We start from the raw sequence: 19,170 nt of genomic DNA on the forward strand, positions 1-19,170 counted from the left end.
AATACACTTTGTATTTCATGAGTTCCCTGAAAAGAACTAACCCTAGAAGGGGAGAGAGAGGCAGCTTCACAGCCCACTCCCAGATTTCACTAAGCATGACTGACTCCACCCCTCTTAGCCACATATCTACTGTATCACCAAGTCCAGCCAGGACCTTGGTGCACAAAATAGCTGAAAGCTCCCCTCAGGATGAGAGCAAGGCAGCTGGTCTGTGGGATCTGGAGTCTGTGTTTCCTGTTCTGTCTTTTCTGCATCTTTCTTCATCAAACAACAGCTAAAAGAAAACTGAAGTTTGTGTCCCTTGTAAGTATGGGCAAATGAAATTTCTTCAAAACCTGTCACTTACTACTGTTCTTGTACTCTAAGGTAGAGAGGAGGGAAAACATTTTCAAATATTTAAATGTTTCCTCCATATTCAAAATTCATTATTGTATTGTCCAAAAAAAAATTAAAATAAGATTTTATAATTTTGACTCCTTTGTGCATTCCTACATGAACTTACTTTCTGGATGGATATAGAATGCTTATTTTATAGAACTAAGTGAAAAATAACACAGGATTCTGTTTAAAATGTAAAAGAGGATTTCATAAATACCAACTAAATACCAACTGTGCAAAAGCCCTCTTTGCCATCGAAGAGTTTCCACTTTTCCAGGGGTTTCAATGGACTAACATACAAAGTAAATTTCAGTGTGTGAAACTCAAACAAGTGTTCAATGACATTGAACAAGCAACACAGAAACCAGTGCTTTGAAGCTAATGCTATTTGCAATGGTTATGATGCACCATTTGTTTGCAGGAAGCCTGAATCTTATTCTGAACATCACACACACATATAAATAATTTGTATTATTTTTTTCTTACAGTTTTTGATTGAATTTCTCCCTGCTTGGATCAGGAAATTTTTTTAAAATATTAAAATTTTAGAATCATATGGCAAATATCTACAGGAATTATTCTGCAAAGCATACAAAGCAAAAAATTCACCATATGAATGAAAAAATCCAATGTACTTTATAAATGCATATTTTATCTGAAGTAATATTTCAAAACAGGTTCAATGTTTTCAGAGCAACAGTTTAGCCTGTATTTACATATTAGATAACACTTCTATCACCTCTTGTGATGAAAAAGCCTACATATGACTTTTTCAGGCTAATTTCTGCCAAGTAAGAGAACTTCACAGGAGTCAGCCACAGAACTGTTATTTGGAGTAATAGTTTGGGTTTTTTCCTTTTGAATCCCAATTTAGTCATACCAAAATACTAAAGTTCAAATATCTCTGAAAAATTACTTACATGCTTGTTTTCTGTTTATTTAATATTATAGTCTATACCTTCTAAAACACATAAAACCTCTTTAAAATATAATAGGGTATCCTGTAGTTTTTATAACTTGCAAAAATTTATTTGGGCTAATTTATTCTCAAATACCAAAAAGAACCAGTTATGTTTGTCTAAATAAATTAAACAGGAAATGTAGCTATCTAAATTTAAGGCAAGCACCATTAATATACTTAGCATCTGTCAGATACAGTACTCACTGTCATAGCCTCTTCCTTGTGACTAATTAGTAATAATCACCACAAAAAATACCAGTAACAAAAAAGCAATTTCATCTATTTTATCAGGTATTTCGCCATGGTGATCATACCCCACAGGAGTTTTTCCCAACTGATAAGCATAAAGAAATTGCAAGACAACAAGGATATGGCCAACTTACCAAGGTGAGTTTGTTTACCTGGGCAAAGAACTGAAATATTGAAAGATGTTGTGTTGATATTTGGGGGTTGGAACTTTGCTTTCACTTGGAGAAAGCCCTTATTAAGTTGCTACTTAGGGACAGCCATGGAACTTATTAGGAAACTACAGCAACATCACTCAGTAATTTTGAATGAAACTGAGTCAGCCTGTTCTGGTCCAGTGTCAGCATATGTTGAGCTTTTTGGTTGCAGACCAGGGTCACCTGAGACCACACAGGAAGATTTAAACATCAAATGCAGAAGGTGATGGAAGTGCTGACAGACACAACCCTCCCTCAATCTCTACTGAACAGGAGCGCTTCCTTACTCATAAACTGTTAAGTTCAGTGCAAGCAGAAACTTTTCTTATGCTATGCCCAAGAAAGTCGATTTAAAACTCAACTATTTTAGTGCAGGCATTTATGGAATCAGCTGTTGGTAGTAACCAGAAGCAGTTGAAGCAACCACAGCTACTGTATCTGACAGATGCTGTGCCTGCCCTGACTGTAACATCTATCCGCTGCCACCCCTTACAAATGGAGCCACAGGTGAACCGTACTGTCAGACTGTAAGGAAATATTTGGACACTGGGTGTTTTTTCCCCTCCCACTGGCAGGATCCACTATGTGTGTGTGCTTGTGCTTCATTCCCTTTTCCCCAAGATATGTTATTTGGATGGAAAAAGCTGCCAGTTATTTGCCCAGCACTCAGAACCAGGCAGTCTCCCTGAAGCAGTTTAGAAGTGCCACAAGTCTGGTTGCCCCAGACAAATGGCTACAGTGCATATGGAGGCAGACCTGAGGTGTGTCTCTCTGTTAGAAACAGGCACCTTAAGTCCAGTGGGTCTCTCTCCTAAAAGAACTTGCCAAGTCTCCACCAAAATCAGAATAGAAAAAACTGCCTGAGAGGTTCCTCTTCCCCACTGTTCTTAGGAGGCAAAACTGGTCTCCAAAGCAAAATCAGGCCTGTTTCTGCTCATGTCAACTCCCTTGAAGAAGCAGGAGTAACAGGGCAGCTTCCCAGCTCAGCTGTGACTCAATCATTCCATGTAAATGCTATGCAAGTTCAACAATCCATGCCAGCTTGCTTCAAGGCATAGAAGACTTCAAGACCCAGGAGTCAGGACTTAACAGCATGCATATTAGGCAAGTTGGGGCAGAAGCCTAAGCCACACATATAGCCTAGGAAACTGGAGGCACAATTCCAGCAAGAGAAAGAGGTGATCACATGCACACACAGCAGGTCCTGAGTCACTCCTAGCTGACTTGGCTTTGGGCAGGAGGTTGGACTAGAGGTTTCCTATGGCCCCTTTCAGCCTGAATTATCCTCTGATCCCACAACTTAGAAAATTGCTTCAGGAAGCAATGAGTACTGTACTTGAGATCCCAGTGTACAGTAATGATTACATGAGCAAAGTGGAATATATTGAAATTTAGTCCAGGTACTGGACACTGTGTGTGATTGTGGTGGAGTCAACACCCCAGGGGTGTTTAAGGAAAGAGTGGAAATGGCACCTAATTCCATGGTCTAATTGACCTGGTAGCATTAGGTAATAGGTTGGACTCAGTGATCTCAGAGGTCATTTTCAACCTGACTTTGTGATTCGGTGATTCATGTGTCATGTGTTCACAAAATTATGTAGGTAAGTTGAAAGATGCTCAGCTAAGAGCTACTAAAATGTTGGGGCTGGAAAAATTTTGCTTTGAGGGTAGAGAATTGTGATCAGTTTCATTTAAGACAGAGATAAAGTGACTTGATTCCATTTTATGGATTATTGTTAAACTGTGAATAAGGTCAGTGATGGTGAATATTATTCAAAAGTGTAACAAGATTCAGTGACTGAAAGTTGAGAAACTTGGCAAGAATCAAAAATCAAATGTTTCAGACTGTTGATAATAATTAACTATTGCAGAAAAATGCCCAAAGGCTTGGAGGAGTTTTACTTCAAGATTTCTATTCTGAAAAACTAGATCTTGCAAGGTTAAAAATTGAGCCCCCATAAGGAATCTCTGGTGGTACTCTATGGGATTCATATCCTGGATGTGTCTCCATGGACAGGTGGCTGCCTGTCTGCACTCCCAGTTAATCAGCTCTGAGACAGCAATAGAGTAGAAAGTAGACAGATGGTGTTGGAACATCTCTATGCCTGCTTTAAGTCTCACTAGCTCAGATAAACATACACATAGCTTTCCACTGAGCAAAATACAGAACTGCATCCACCAGGAGTCACAGCTAACGTTATCCAAACCCATACATGCAGCAACTTCACTACTTTTTTCTCATGTCTTCTTTCCTAATTCAATTTGAAAAATTAAAAACGTCTTTATCAAAATAATATCAAACATGATTGCATTCTTTTTTTGGTGGTAGGAATGGATGCATAGCACATTTCTTTAGCCTCTTACACTCTTGTGTTGCTTCTGCAGCTTGGCATACAACAACAGTACGAGCTTGGCCAGTACATGCGGAGGAGATACTCTCACTTCCTGAGCGTTGTGTACAAGCAGTGTGAGGCAAGTACTGGATCTGGGCAGGAAGATGTTTTTCATGGTTCTTAATGGGACTTCCTGCATGCATTAGAGTCTAAACCTGGTGCAGTTGGAGAAAATTTAATACCAGTTGAAGTCAATGTCATTCCAAAGTATCCCTGAAAGTGTAGCTCAGCTTTTATCCTGATGGCTAACTGAAAACCACATGAAAGGCTCTTTAGGCTGCACATCAGGTTCAGCTCCCTCACTGCTGTATGGCAGAGCATCTATGTCAAATACCTCCAATGCTACACATCCACATGGAATGCAGATGCAACTCAGTTTTCATTTAGATTCCAGCCTTTCAGTACGCATGCCATGTCCCAAAGCCTAGAGGGTCAAATAGAGTCAATCTCACGCTGTTTACCAGGATTTCTAAGAAGTTACCCTGCTTCAGCTCAGTTGTCCAGCAAAATTTTCTTCCAGCTGCAGTCTTTCTCCTTCCTCCTTCTTTCTCATAGTCCTTCTTCGTGCCACACCTTTTTAATGACAACTTCCCCAGTACCAGCCCCTTTTTTTCCTACCAAGAAGACAATAAACTAAACCTAATGAAAGACATTACCACATTACCATCCAAAATGTTTTGTTTTTTTTTTTTTTTTTTCTTCCTTCAGATTTATGTTCAAAGTACTGACTGTGATCACACACTTATGAGTGCTCAGGCAAGTCTTGCCGGACTGTACCCACCAACACAGGATCAGATTTGGAATCCCAGAATCCTTTGGCAGCCAATTCCAGTTCACACAGTGCCACTGTCACAGGATAATGTGAGTATAAACTGGGGGCATCTGCTTTCCCTTGATCATTAATAAAGTACATAGGACATGGAGGTGCAGCAAAAATTGCATGGTAAAGGCAATAAAAGAACATTGTAACAAGCATTTTGCATAAAGGCTTAATAAGCTGAGTAGAACTGTTGGCAAGTATTTCCACAGGAATGGACTTGCATATCAGAGACATGATCTCAACAAAAGAGAAAGAAAAATGGGAGTACTGGGTATAGAGAAAAAGAGTTAATTTATAAGGTGAGTAAATCACTGTGGAAGTAGATAAATCCTAAATTTAACACAAACATGACTTTCTTTGTGGGACAAGAGAAAACATACCTAATCTCACTAGTGCGTCAGTATTGCTTAGTCCACAGCCAACAGAAGAGACAAAAGAATAATTCTGGGACTTACATTTTGGTGAGAATTGAGTTACAGGATTGTTTCTCATGCACTTTGCAGGTCAGTGCATGTACTCCAAGGGTTGGTGAGAAAAGTAAAAGGGGAAAGGAAGGAGGACTCTGAGCTTTAAGCACAAATTCATAGGGCAATGTATGTATTCATCTCCCTTCCTTCAGCTCCTCACTTTGGAGTTGTAAGGACTCCTGTGGATAGCAGCTCTGTAGCTTGCATATACTTGTCCTAGAGGGCAAAGCTGTGCAGCTGGCTGGAGCTGGAACCTCCTGTGTGTGGAAAATCTATGATAAAAAGTTAAGAAGATCATGAGTGTGCAGCATGAGTCCTGGTTTGTGAGAGCAGGTTTGCATGTGTGATGCAAGATAAATTGTGTGGGCTTTGCAAGTCTAGTTAACACAGTCTGTGATGATAAGGGAATCACGTCAGATAGGTCATGGAGCAATGGTTGTCACCTCGGGGTGATGAGAGCATGAAGATGGAAGGTATGGAGTCATGTCTTCCTCTTCACACACACAGCCAGGCACAGTCAGGAGCTGCTTCTGACACTGTCACAGGTGGGGATATCCCAGCAGAGGGACAAGAATACCTGGTCAGTATCAACGCAAATTGCAAACAGCAAGCAGGTGCTGCACCTCATTCACATCTAGGGGAGCAAGTAAGTTTTTTCAAACAAATCATAAAATCATGAGCACATGCACAATTTTCATACTTTTTTCAACTATTTTTAACTTTATTTATCCTTACTACATATACAGGCTAAACCTGAGACCACAGGTATCCTACAATACAAAACAAGTGCCCATCATTTATTGGTGAAATCATGCCTGTTCATGAACCTACGGCTATAATTCACAAATACTTTCCTATCTTGTGGAATGCACAGATTGTATTTCCAAAAAGGTTGAGGAACTGTGGTGAAACATTTCAAGCTAATTATCCCTTCAAATCTATCAAGTTCTTTTCAAAATTCTTTTAATAATGAGACTATATAGATGGAGCTACATTACTGGGAAAAAGACAAAAAACACATTAGGGAAAAGCACTGATAATATTAGTGTCAAATTTTAATTTTTGTTTAAAATTTAACACAGACAACAAGAATTAACTCAATTTATCTAACATATGCAAATACATATAAATGAAATAACAAGTTCTTAAGTTATTCCAGTCACATGTAACCTTCATATATCTTAGATTAATGAAAGACAAAACCAAGTTACAGAAAGTTCACAAGTTTCTACAATTCAGCTGAACTAAATGAAGCTGTGTTAAATAGACTCAATGCAGCTGAGTATGCACAAAGGCTCCTATTGCAGTCTAGCAGCTGCTTTGTAATTTGTTGTAAAAATGTGATGGTGTGTTTAAAGAAAGATTGAACACAATGAATGAAATCATCCCTGGAGAAGCTAAGAACAAAGGAGTTCATGAGGGTTTGTCTTAGTCTTGTGTCAAAGGATGAATTTCATCTTGTGAAAATGAATCCTTTAACTTTGAACTACTGCAGCTATTACTCCTCGGAACATTTAAAGATTATTTTGTACGTAGTCATCAGTATGACTCCTAGAGTCCTGAAGATGAATATCCTTGAAACTGTGTTCCCAAATTATTTTTCAGCTTGTCCTAACTAGTGCAGCAAATCAGAACAGCAATCCTGCAAGGGTATACTGAATTGCAGAACAAGATGCACCTTGCCTAACTAGGATTTTGCAATTTTCTTTCCAGTTGCTATACCTACCTTTCTCACACTGCCCAAAATACAAGGAGCTTCTGAGAGAAACCTTCGCAACAAGGGATTTCCAAAGGCAATTCAAGCACTACAAGGTGAAGTATTCTCAGTTCTGGAAATCCAGTTAAAGTGTACCATTTCTTCAACATTATCTAACAAATAGGTTTAAAAAATAGCAGTTAATATGATCCCTTCAGATCTCCAATCTTCAGAGTGGGTGTAGACAACGTACCCAAAAAACAGTTACAACATTACAGATCCAGCTGGACTGGGCTATTCCTGACAATTGAAAATGGCAAGTCATAGAAAAGATAAATTATTGACCTACTTGCAAAAACTTAGTTTCTAGGAGACTAGACAAAACAAAAACTCAGATAAAATCAGTGTCAATGCCTCTCAAATTATTCCAATACCTCTCTCTGTTTACTCCCGTGTAAAGTAACTCCTCCAACATCTCTGCCTATATCAGTTTGTGAGTTCAGATTCATTTTCTCAGCTCAATTTCTCAGAATTTCTTTAACAGTCTCAGTGTTTTTCTCAAGTACTTATTCATGTTTCCCACCCAAAATCTTAATTTAGGTGTTCTCTTATGTTTTGTGCCTGTCTTCATATGGTATCCTTTCCTTTCTTTCTCCATCATCAAAACCTTTGCATGACTATATAACCACATGTTAATTCTGCTGCAACCTTCTTACTTCACAGGAGTATTCAAGAGGACACTATGAGCCTCACCTGTTTTTCTATTATCTTTCACCACTGACCTCAATCATCCATTTGTGGCTCTGCACCCGGGTATTATATGCAAGTAAATCACAATTCCCATTTCACATCAGCAAATTTACATCACACCTTTCTGTTTACCAATATCAGAATGATTCTGTTTACCACACTCCCTTTAAGCACTTCTTGGATTTCTGCCAGATTTCTTCATATATCTGTGTTCCTTCTACTTCCTTCTAAACATTACCACATAGCATAAACAATCACCATACTTCAAATCTGAATTAAAATCACCAACCTTGTCTAAATGAATAGGCCAAATTCTCTTACATCTAGGCAAAGGTTCATTGCTTAAGTGCAAAGTGCAGATGGTCTTCTTTCTAAAAATTCCTGTGTACTACTATGACAGTGTGTAGAAATCATGTAAAAATGCCTTCAGCGCTACAAGTTTGGATTTTTTTTTGTGTTCCAGCAATTTCTGAAGTTTTTAGCCACTCATACAGGATATCCATTGAAGAAGTTGACTAGCGAAAGGATTTGGAAGCTCTCTGACACTTTACAATATGAGGTAAATAGAATCACAGAATCATTTAGGTTGGAAAAGACCCTTAAGATCTTTGAGTCCAATAGAAATTACTATATTTCCTTCAACCTGGTATTTTTATTTGGTTTATTTTTTTATTGTAAGTCATAAAAAGAACAGAGATCTTCAAAATTTTTTAAACATAGACTACTTGCAGTTTCTTTCCCAGAAATCCTCACTTAACTTACAACTTACAACTGAAAATCCTGTAAACACTCTGGGTGTGAGGCTGCTGTGTGTCATCCACCACTGTAAGGAACACAAACTAGTGGACTTTCATATTCAAGATCCAGCCACTGACTGCATATGGAGAATCAGGCAAAAGCATACCTTTGGATAAAATTGTCTTGTAACTCCCCCAGACCCCACTAGGAGATACACAGGGATAAAAATATGTTGCTGGCAAAGAAACATAAGCATCCTTCCACAAAGATTTTATGCAAATTGTATAAGCAAAAGAAACCATTATTTGTACATGGCCAGTAGTGGACAGAGTATTTTCAGAAATTAAGCAGCCATTGGAATGACCCAAATTGCTTTTTGTGCAAGTTTGGGAACTTGTTCTAAGCAAAGGTACCAGGCATATCACAAAAGAGCATGGATTTTATATCAAAAGGGGTATTCTGGGGCCAAACTGGCACGGGTGTCTGGGTTCCACAGTCTGGAAATGTAATGGTTTGAAAAAATCCTGACTGCCCTCAAGCAGGAAGAGGATTTCTAGCAAGAAATCTCACTTCAAAGTCTAGACTTACCTCAGCCAACACAAAATTCCAGAGGCCTGTGTTAAAAAGTTATTTTTGAAGGCAGCTTTTGCTACCATTTCATGCATAACTATTTATAAATTTATATATTAATGATAAATTGGTCAGTAGTATTGGGACATTAGTGAGGGAGTTTTAAGGTGAATTTCAGAAGCAACATGTAAGATTTTACAGGGTGTGATACTAATGAGTTAACCTTCATTCCTGCAGTTTTTGCAAAGGTCCAACTTTGATCAAAGCAGACTTGAATAGAATGTTAGCCAGGGCCTTAAGTTAAATGAAATATTAACATGTTGGGACATCTCACTGTAATTTCAGGGAAGTCACCCTTCCATGTTTTCCAAATTCAGGACCACAACTTTCTATTTCAATAGTTAAATCATACCAAGAATCTGTGTCACCAGAAAAATCTGGAAAACCCACAGCTCCCATCAAGAATCTAGCTAAACATTGGAATAAAATAAAATAAAAAAAATAAAATTGTGCTTCTCCTTCTAGTGTTATATTTGATGAGCCATGGTCTTTGCTGCTACTGACTGAGGACTCTGAGGGTATCAATTAAGACATCTTCCATAAAAGCCTCTCTCATTTTTCAAGCATACAGAGAGAGAGTGCTTACACAGTTTTAAAACACAACTCATGAAACTACAGTAGCACACATCTCTCTGTATTTGTTACTTTCAGCTAAGTGTTATCTGACTTTCAGGCAACTTGGAGACTGAGGTGTTTGCTTGCCTACAGACTGTCTTGAATAGCATGCAACCATCCAATTCTTTTCTCAAGACATAAATCACACTTATTAAAAGAGAAATGGATAACATTGTGATCTGAGCTGGTTTAACCTAGCACGTTCTATTGTTTTCTTGTTAAACAAACCCTTAAAGGAGTTGACATTTTCTTTTGAGCTTGCTTCTTACAAGAACAGTCTTTTTGGTGAGCTCAGTCCAAAGGTTACATTGCTCTAGAGGAAAATTACCAGCCTTGTTTAAACAGGAATTCAGGGTACTACAAACCAGGATTGGTTTGTTGTGCATGTCTTCCCTTCTCACAGTTGTGATCACTAATATACCTTGGACTGCATCCCCAAGGAAAGACAGTATCCAACAGACCATAATAAGTATCCAATAGACCATAATAAGTACAAATTTCATTTATATCTCATCCTTATATATCCACCCCATACTTTGGTACATCCATACTACAGCTACAAATTGATCTCTGTATCACTCTTACACCTGAGAGGTACCAATCCTTAAGATCCTGATGTTTATTTAGGATTTGTTTCAGTAAAAATACATCCCAGCTCATGACTGGAAAAGTCTTATAGCGATTTTTTTCACCTGACAACATAAAAAATGCCACTTGCTTTTTGCATAATTTTAGTATTATTAGTAAATATTCCTCTTCTTGTTGAAAACTTCCCTTCGAATTTCTTTCAAGCACTAAGATGCTATAAATAGAAATGCTACAGCTGTCTAAATACTGGGGCGAAACATCCAGAATTTGTTCTGAGAAGTATTTTGTGCCAGAATAAATAACAGTTAGCAGTAGGAATCAATAAGAAAATCACCATGTTTTCTTTTTTCATTGTAGGATATTAACAATTACACTTTACCTGTTTGGGCTACTCATGGTGTCAGGAGCAAACTGATAAAGCTGTCAGAATTGTTATTGCAGGCAGAATTTGGGTTCCACAAACACATACAAAAATCCCGTTTGCAGGGAGGTAAGCTGAATTCTTACCCCATTTAAAACCAAAAGTAGGATGGGAAAGAAGAAAGGGTATATGACAAACAATGCTGCTGATTCTATGGCAGAATGGTGAAAGATGCCATTATGGGGATATTGGTGGGTAACACTGAAATATTTTGATTAATGGGGAGGGAGATGGTGAGCATATAAATCATGAATATCCTAATCTAATATTGTAATTGAGGCATCATTTAGATTACTCTGTATAAGAAACTCAATATAGCATAGATTCTTGTTGAATTGAATCAAACCCAAACTTAGCATAAGCCATGTGAAACTTACTTTAAAAGAATATTATTTTTAAGAATGATGAGTTTGTTGCCTAACATCTTCATATTCCACTACTGAGAGTCCTAAAATGAGATTACTAAGCTGCTTCTAAACCTTACTCTACTCAGAAAACAGTGGCTGAAATTTGAAAGTATTTTATACATTTTTATCACTCATTCTCCTCCATTCATCCACTGCCATAGTTTGAGCCTCCTTTTTGCTTTATATGGGCAGTGTACAGGCAGGATCTGTGAGCTAGGAAGACAAATGAACATATAAACTTGAATTAATTTGTTGCATTTTTCAAAGCTCCAACTTGCAAAACTTGGCACAAAGTTCAAACCTCTGCCCTTCCTTTACTAACAATTGCTATTAAAAATGTGCCAGAAGCTAAAGACTAATTCTGCCTAATTTGCTAGCTGGTACAGTTCTACTTTTAGGATTTTAACTTGCCAACGTGCCAACATTATATTAACACACTAGAACAGCCATTGATTTAAATCAAGTAGTTTGGCTTACAATTTTTCAGCAGTTAGCATTAACAAAATGCAGACAACCACACAATTTATAAAGCCCCAGAGTCAAGAGGTTATGCTCTTTCTTTTTTCTCTGGAAAGCAGGAAACCACTCAAGCTGCACAGACAACAGGGTAGCATTCATTACTGTGCTCTCCTTGCACTGTTCTGCTGGCACAAAGTAACTGTGAATGCACTGTTTGAAGCTGTTGAGGCTGTTAGGGATCCCCAAAACATTTTACACAGAAGTAAAATAGGCCCACTGTTCATTGGAAAGATGCTGGCACTATTAATCAAGGCGCTCTGCACAAATTACCAGCTGAGTCAATTGAATAAATCTGGTGCACTTAGTGACAGATTGCTGTAATGGCAGCAATTGATACAGATGTTAACACAAGCATCTCTTTCTTTGTTACTGCTTCCCCATTTTCTTTCAGGTATTCTTTTAAAAACTATTCTAAAACATATCTTGGATGCTAGACAGCCTTCATACCATCAAAAAATGGTTATGTATTCCACGGTGAGTGCTTTCTGTTTCTCTTGTGTTTCCTTTCTGCAGTTATTAAATGCTGTGAAAGCTGTGAATTTTTATTTCCTTCATGAAATACAGCTACAAGCATTTTTTTTATTTGGTTAACCTTAAACATCCTCGGATTTTAAAAAGTTTTTAATGAACAGATACTACTTTGAAACCTGAAGCATTCCACTTTCTACTGAATGTCATGGGTTTTTTTCATTGTAATAATGTTTTGATTGAGCAGGGAACTGGAAAAATCATGCCTCATGTTTTATTAAACCTGGATCACAAAGTTAATTTAAAACAAAATCTCCTTCTTCCTGCATCTTTTTCAAGTGCATATGAGGAAAAAAGAAAAAAAATTAAGTTACAGTTATTTTATCAGGGCTTATGAAGGCAGTTACTCAATTGTGATCTTTTATTTTTGTTTAGAATGTACAAATGCTGTCATTGGAGGAGGAAATTTTTAGATTGCTCTCACTAAAAAGCTCCTGTTTCTAAGCTGCATTTATATCATGACCTACTGGGTATATATCAGCTAAAGGGCTTACTGATTTGATCTCAAATCCTGTTTACTTAACAGGCAAAATCACCAGTTCTTTTTAAAAAAAGTTTTAACAGCTCCTATTAATTATGTGAGAGCTGCAAGTGACGAAAACTTCTTAAATACTTACATATATGTATGCTTTCTACATGAGGACTTCAGTTTATATAGCCATAAAGGGACAATATTTGCTCAACAGCGAGAGGGCAAGTACTAATGAGGCCCTAATGAGGTTAATGTTGAGTGGACAGATAATGTGTGGGAAATATTGTTAAATAATGGGTTCATGCAATCATTTTCAGCAGATCTTTAATTAAAGGTTTCCTCTGTTCACAGCATGCAGCCACCATTGCTGCCTTACAGATGGCACTCAATGTCTTCAATGGAAAATTGCCTCCTCACAGTGCCTGCCATTTTTTTGAACTTTACCAGGAAAAAAATGGGCAAGTATCTGCAAGCTATGCTGCTAATATGTACTTTTTCTAAAAAGAAATTTTCTGATACCCAAGACTAACTAAACCGGATACGTGAGTATCAATATTTCCCTGAATGGCTCAATATTTCACCATTCAGGGAACTATTACACATTGATTCTAATTATTTTAATTGCATTCATTTTAGCAGTCAGTAGCAGAATAAGCCTGAAAACCATATCTATATATACCTGTATCTATAAATATATATAGATATATTACAGTTATGAGAGGGTTTACTCCATCCCTTTAATCTATTTATCTCCTTAGCAAAGACAGCAAACTACATGCAGATTGGTGTTGACCCTCTGTTCTTAATAAGTTCTCTTCAGAGTATTGATTATATTAGTAAACCATAAACTTATTAGCAACCAGACAAATGGGCTGAAAGTTTGTCCCCACGTACAATAATTGCAGCATGGGAACTTTATTTTGACCTCTCTGTGTTTTGAAACAGGCAATACACCATAGAAATGTACTACCGGAACAGTTCTTTGAGGGAGCCTCACCCCCTCACTCTCCCTGGCTGCAAATTTCGCTGTCCCCTGGAGAGATTTACTCATCTGGTCTCTCCCATCCTCGCACCCTATTGGACAAGAGAATGTAGAATGTAGGACATCAGAAGAGGTAAGCTAAGTGCTTTGGGCACATGTACCCAAAAGTAAAGTCAGGATTACAGCTTGAGCCAACAGCTCATTTGAAGTGACAATCATTTTCATAAGGGTCTGCTCTGAAACGAAAAATACGCAGATCCAGGAAAAGAGAATTGTACCCATGGCTGTCATTTCTCCTCCATCAATACATTTACCAATTCCAGACCAACTTTCTGGTGAAATGAAATCAAAGCTTATCTGACTTCAGGGTTCTGTTTTGCATTAGGGTTTTTTTTGTTTTGGTTTGGTTTAGTGCAGTCAAAAAGACCTTCAGTTACTGAAGAAGTTCATGTAAATGCACTGACTTACAACACTCACCTTTTCTTCTCGAACTGCTGAGTATTTGTCCAAGCTGATTAACAACAGTTAACATTATGCATTCTCTTGATTTTAGCAGGCATTCAGAGATCAAAACAGATGAATATTGAATAGTACACCAGATTGGTACTTACCAGAATGTCAAAAGTATACAAACACACATTGGTATACTAACTAATTTCTTCATAGCTTGTCTATATCACCATATTAGGATGTTTAAATTTCTATTTTGACCACTTAAAATACTTAGCTTTGCAAAATGAGGAAACAGGAAGGCCAAAAATGACATTGTCTGTCTTTTATCTAGCTTTATATTACTTAAGGGAAATGAAAATCTAAGAAATCTCACTTTTCTGATGTTCAAATATTGTACCCAACTTTAAAAAAATCCCATATGGCTTTCTGAATCACTGATCTCAAGAAGAATTTGAATCGTTGGAGATTATAAGAATTCAGAGCAGGCAACTCATCTGGTTGAAAATAATTCTGTTAAATATCTTGAATCCATTAATAGAGTGGAGATAGTCTGGCCAGAATACACAAAAAATTAGCAAGTAATGATTCACTAAACAAATCTCTTCACTATAGTCATTGCTCACAAATTCTCAGGAAATGTTTCAGGAAATGACCACATTTAATTGCAAAAGGTAATTTGGCAGAGGAAAGGGGAGGTTGCTTCTGATGAGGTTTTTTTCCATCCACACTACTAATAGAGTCATGGAAGATAATGATATAATGTTTATAATGTGGTGCTTAATAATCTGAGATTTGTGGAAATTAATCCCCCTCCTTCACAAAGCAAACTGTGTAACTGATCAGATAAATAAATGAAAAAATTTATAATATATCAAAATTTTACAATAATAATGACATAAATATTTAGCCTTTAAGTTTAACACAAAGGCTTTATTTTGTTTTAATCCTCACATTTTGCTGAAGCAGTAGTTAGATGGCATTCAGGCATTTCACACCAAATCCAGCATCACTGCTTTCGTTAGCAATCCTGAATGCTGAAAACACATATAGACCACAAAAGAGGTTACAACAAAACCTGATACTCCAATAAAAATGTTTTCCATACTGTCATATCAAAATTTGACACTTTCCACTATTTTATCCTAGTAAATAATACATGGATAGTTCAGAATGGACCTGTTGGGGCCCTATCCTCATTTTTTTTAACTAATGTAAGATACATTAATTTCATTTTTCCTGCAGGCAGTTTTAAACTCTCTGCTGTGCATGAGTGGAACTTGGGAAAAAGCCAAGGCACACTGATCCACAGGCTGCAGAGCGCAGCACACTGACAGACTGTGCTCAACCACTGTGCACTACCAATTCTCAAGGAATGCAGACAGCCTGGAACAGATGACTTAACACCAGTGAGCTAAATTAAGGAGAGGAGTGATGCAGAGTTTATAGGTCACAATCACACTTGACACAGCTGCAAAATCCCTGATTTCAGCTGTTTCTAACTCTGTCAAAATTCATCTCAACTATTTTTCTTTGCTAATCCATGTTACTAATTTGATTATACATGTATGAGAGCATGTTATGAAGCCCATAAATGTAACTTTAAAAAAAAATAAAATCCAGAAGCATGACTGAGATCAAAAGTGTAATTTATAGAGACAACTATTCTACAGGGAGACTCCAGTTTGCAAACATACAGATGTTTCTATAAAAAGCTTTATTGAAGTTTCGTGGAGAGGATTTATGTTCCCACTTGATGGAAATAAAGGGGTTAGGCAAGTGTAGGTCACACATTACAATAGCAGCATTTGAGAGTGGTTTAAATTAGACTTTAAATTCCTCCACATTTCAATGACCATAGGGTGAAACATAGGAAATGAAAAAAGCTCAGCATATTTGGAAAGGAGGTAAAACTGTGAGCATTTCCTGTGCTCTTTTTGCTGCTCAGGAAGATTTCAGCATGGATTGACTCAACATTTCAACAGACTTTTCCTAGTCCCGTTAAAATGGGAACAAATGTGTTAACTCCTCCCCCCTTAATCTGAGCTGCTTACTTGTAGAGGTACCATTAACAGGTTTGTCATGCTTTTGGAGAATGCCATATGCCAAGAATGCATCTCTCTTTTTGTCTTACTTTTAGGTGTTCCCTCCACTATCTTCAGTGGGGTTCACTTTATGAAAGGACTCCTCCCACACTGTGATATGACCGTAGTCCAACATTTCTCTTTAAATTCCAACAGCATGACCAACTGAGTCTCCTGATCTCTACCAAAAGAAAACATTCCTTAATGCTACAAACAAAAATTACAGAAATCACTGCCTTCTTCTTCATGAATATTTGCTTTATCACCTGCTAAAACCTAAGTGCAACATGAAACCAGTGGAATTTTTCAAGACCTATTCTTTCCAAAGGGACTTTGTCAGAATTAATTCAACCATGCAGTTATAGTTAAAGTGTTTTGAAGGGCTAAAGCCTTGATTTACAGCAAAATTGGAAAATACCTCTGAAGGAGTGTTGCCCTCTTTTGAAGAATGAGACAAGAACTTCCAGAACTGGTGACAGAAGCAATGCTTCAAATGGAGACGCTAAAAGGAGGAGTCATTCCACTGTCCTTAGACTTTATTTTACTTAAGAAACAATGAATCACTTTACACAAACAGGTCTCAGAAGCCACAAGAATTAGGATTATGCCTGCTTACTTACCTAAGAGATTTCTTCTTCTGTTCTCTGCCTTTTACATGCACAAATATCCCATCTCTACATAGAAGGAAGATGAGATTTACAGAAAACTTGGACTGTGAATTTAGACTTAAAGGGGCCTAGAAACTGCCAGGCTAGCTACCATGAAGACCTAGCAACAACTGGTTGACCCAACAAGGCCTTCAGATATTCTTTCCAAAAAGACAGCAAAGCCAAGTGTTAATTTTGGAAGAAAAATACTTTTTGGTTCTAAATAGCTTTTTTAATACCTTCCTTTGGTTACATTACCTTGATTGTATATTCTGATCTGATCATATAAAGTCTGTTCTCCTGGGAAATCTGTAAGCAGATGTCATTCTTGACATGAACAAAAAAAATTGCAATAAAAATAAAAAATACCAGAGTTGCATGCTCATTCAAATATGCAGAATATGTTGGGCAATCTTTCACTACTTACATTTTCTAATATTGCTATTGCAAAACAGCTTGTGTACTTACTAAAAAAGCTGGGTCAGAAGAATCAGATGCAACTAATTTCTGGAAACAATGGATATGTCTTTGCTTGAAAAACTAGGATTTCTTTTTTTGTTTGTTTTTTTTCTCACAGTGGATAGGACCTTTTGTCAACAGTCTTTTTGCCCAGAGATCATTTCAAAGAGAACTAGAGTAACAGGTGAAGTGCAGAAAATTTCTCCATTCTGGCTTCTTTTCCTCAGATCAGGCTTTTAAAATGGATGCTAAACCTGAAAAGTATATTCTATACAGCATAAGCAGATAACTGCCACTCTACAAGATGAAAATGAATCATGATAATAAAAAGATCCCTTTTCTGTCTAACGAGAATCTAAGTTTCAGGATTCTCACTGTAAATGCCTATTCTCAACAGGTCCCAATTTCTGTTCTTCTTAAGCCACCTTAGGAAATATAGTTCATCAGGAAAGCTGTAGTTAGATTTCCAGTCAAAAAATGCAACCCCTTTTACCATAGCATCCAAACAATGGTAAAAATATTTTCTGACAACATGAGACAACCAGTCCTACCTGCTTCTTAGTGCAAAGAAGAGCAAGCTTGTTTATTCTGCATTATCTTAATGTCCCATAATTGACAACAGAAGAAAGTCTTCCCAGGTCTGGCAGCCCTCACAGGAAAGTTGGTGCAAGCTCTTTAAGTTATTAATCTCAAAACCATGCTGCTCATCACACCTCCCTTCCTAAGAAGTAATTAAAAAAAACCTGCTAGACGAAAGCAAACAGAAAGGAAAAGCCAAGACTCCATCTTTATCAGTGTTAGACTTCTAACAGATTGTAGCCTTGGCTGTGAAAACCAAATTTCTAGGCAGTTTCTCTTCTCAACCTGTTCCTATTTTTTCTTTTTTTGAACTGGTACCAAATTGGGGTACCAAGTTCAAGTTGCTTTGAATGTTTTGTTTGCCAGATGTTTAGAAGTGAAAGTTCAAGAGCTGTAAAGGATAAGTTTCATGCCTCTCCCATCAAAGGTAAGGGTAAGTTTCCTGTTAGTTTCCTGAACTGGACAATGTTGACATAGAAAACGTGATAGAGACTTGATACATTCTTCATTATTCCCTTGAGTCTCCAGTTCCCAGCTCCACCCCTCCTTCCTAAACCAAATCCATGTCACAAAAATCTTTCAAAGTTGCATGAAGATCATTTGTCCCAGAGATTTGTCTGGTTTGGGGGATCATGGAGCTGGATAGACCCTGGCCTCAGCACTTCAGTTCGGTTGTGGAAGTGCATGCTGTGTGAGGTGACTGCTTACAGTACAACAATGGAAGGTCCCCCTTTTCCATCCCATGTTCAGACAATGTCTTCTTCCATGCTACATGCCCCAGTGTATATACCTTGAATAACCTAATTTTTGCTGAGCAAAAATAAATTTTAAATTTAATTTACAAATAAAGATATTTCTAAATTATTTTATTCCCCCTATCCCTATTGAACAGAAACCCCATTACACACATCCTTCGTAATGTTTTTTGTTCTTAAGACTATCACTGTAGAAACACAGAAAGGAAGATTTCCTTTATACCTCACTAATTCAGAGGGGAAAAAAAAAGCATCATTGTTTATATAGGCTGGAACATAAAGCCCAAATCTATTGTAGGAATATAAATTGGGCTGTTAGTGAATGAATAATAAACTGCTCTAAATTATGTTTTCCTACAACTTCACCAGCTGACTTAATTTGAAAAAT

General features: G+C 37.3%; 1 protein-coding gene across 1 annotated transcript; it reads left to right on the forward strand.

Annotated features, from left to right (window-relative positions):
• Nucleotides 1-131: 131 nt before the first annotated feature.
• On the forward strand, nt 132-17,360 carry LOC132336217 (prostatic acid phosphatase-like). The gene is made up of 11 exons (XM_059863868.1): nt 132-303; nt 1,631-1,726; nt 4,168-4,254; nt 4,884-5,036; nt 7,176-7,274; nt 8,372-8,467; nt 10,837-10,969; nt 12,218-12,300; nt 13,178-13,284; nt 13,772-13,941; nt 16,399-17,360. The coding sequence occupies exons 1-10, from the start codon at nt 190-192 to the stop codon at nt 13,926-13,928; spliced, it is 1,125 nt and encodes a 374-aa protein (XP_059719851.1). The 5' UTR covers nt 132-189; the 3' UTR covers nt 13,929-13,941; nt 16,399-17,360.
• Nucleotides 17,361-19,170: the final 1,810 nt, after the last annotated feature.

Source organism: Haemorhous mexicanus, chromosome 1 (assembly GCF_027477595.1).
Source record: "Haemorhous mexicanus isolate bHaeMex1 chromosome 1, bHaeMex1.pri, whole genome shotgun sequence".
NCBI classification, from domain to species: Eukaryota; Metazoa; Chordata; class Aves; order Passeriformes; family Fringillidae; genus Haemorhous; species Haemorhous mexicanus.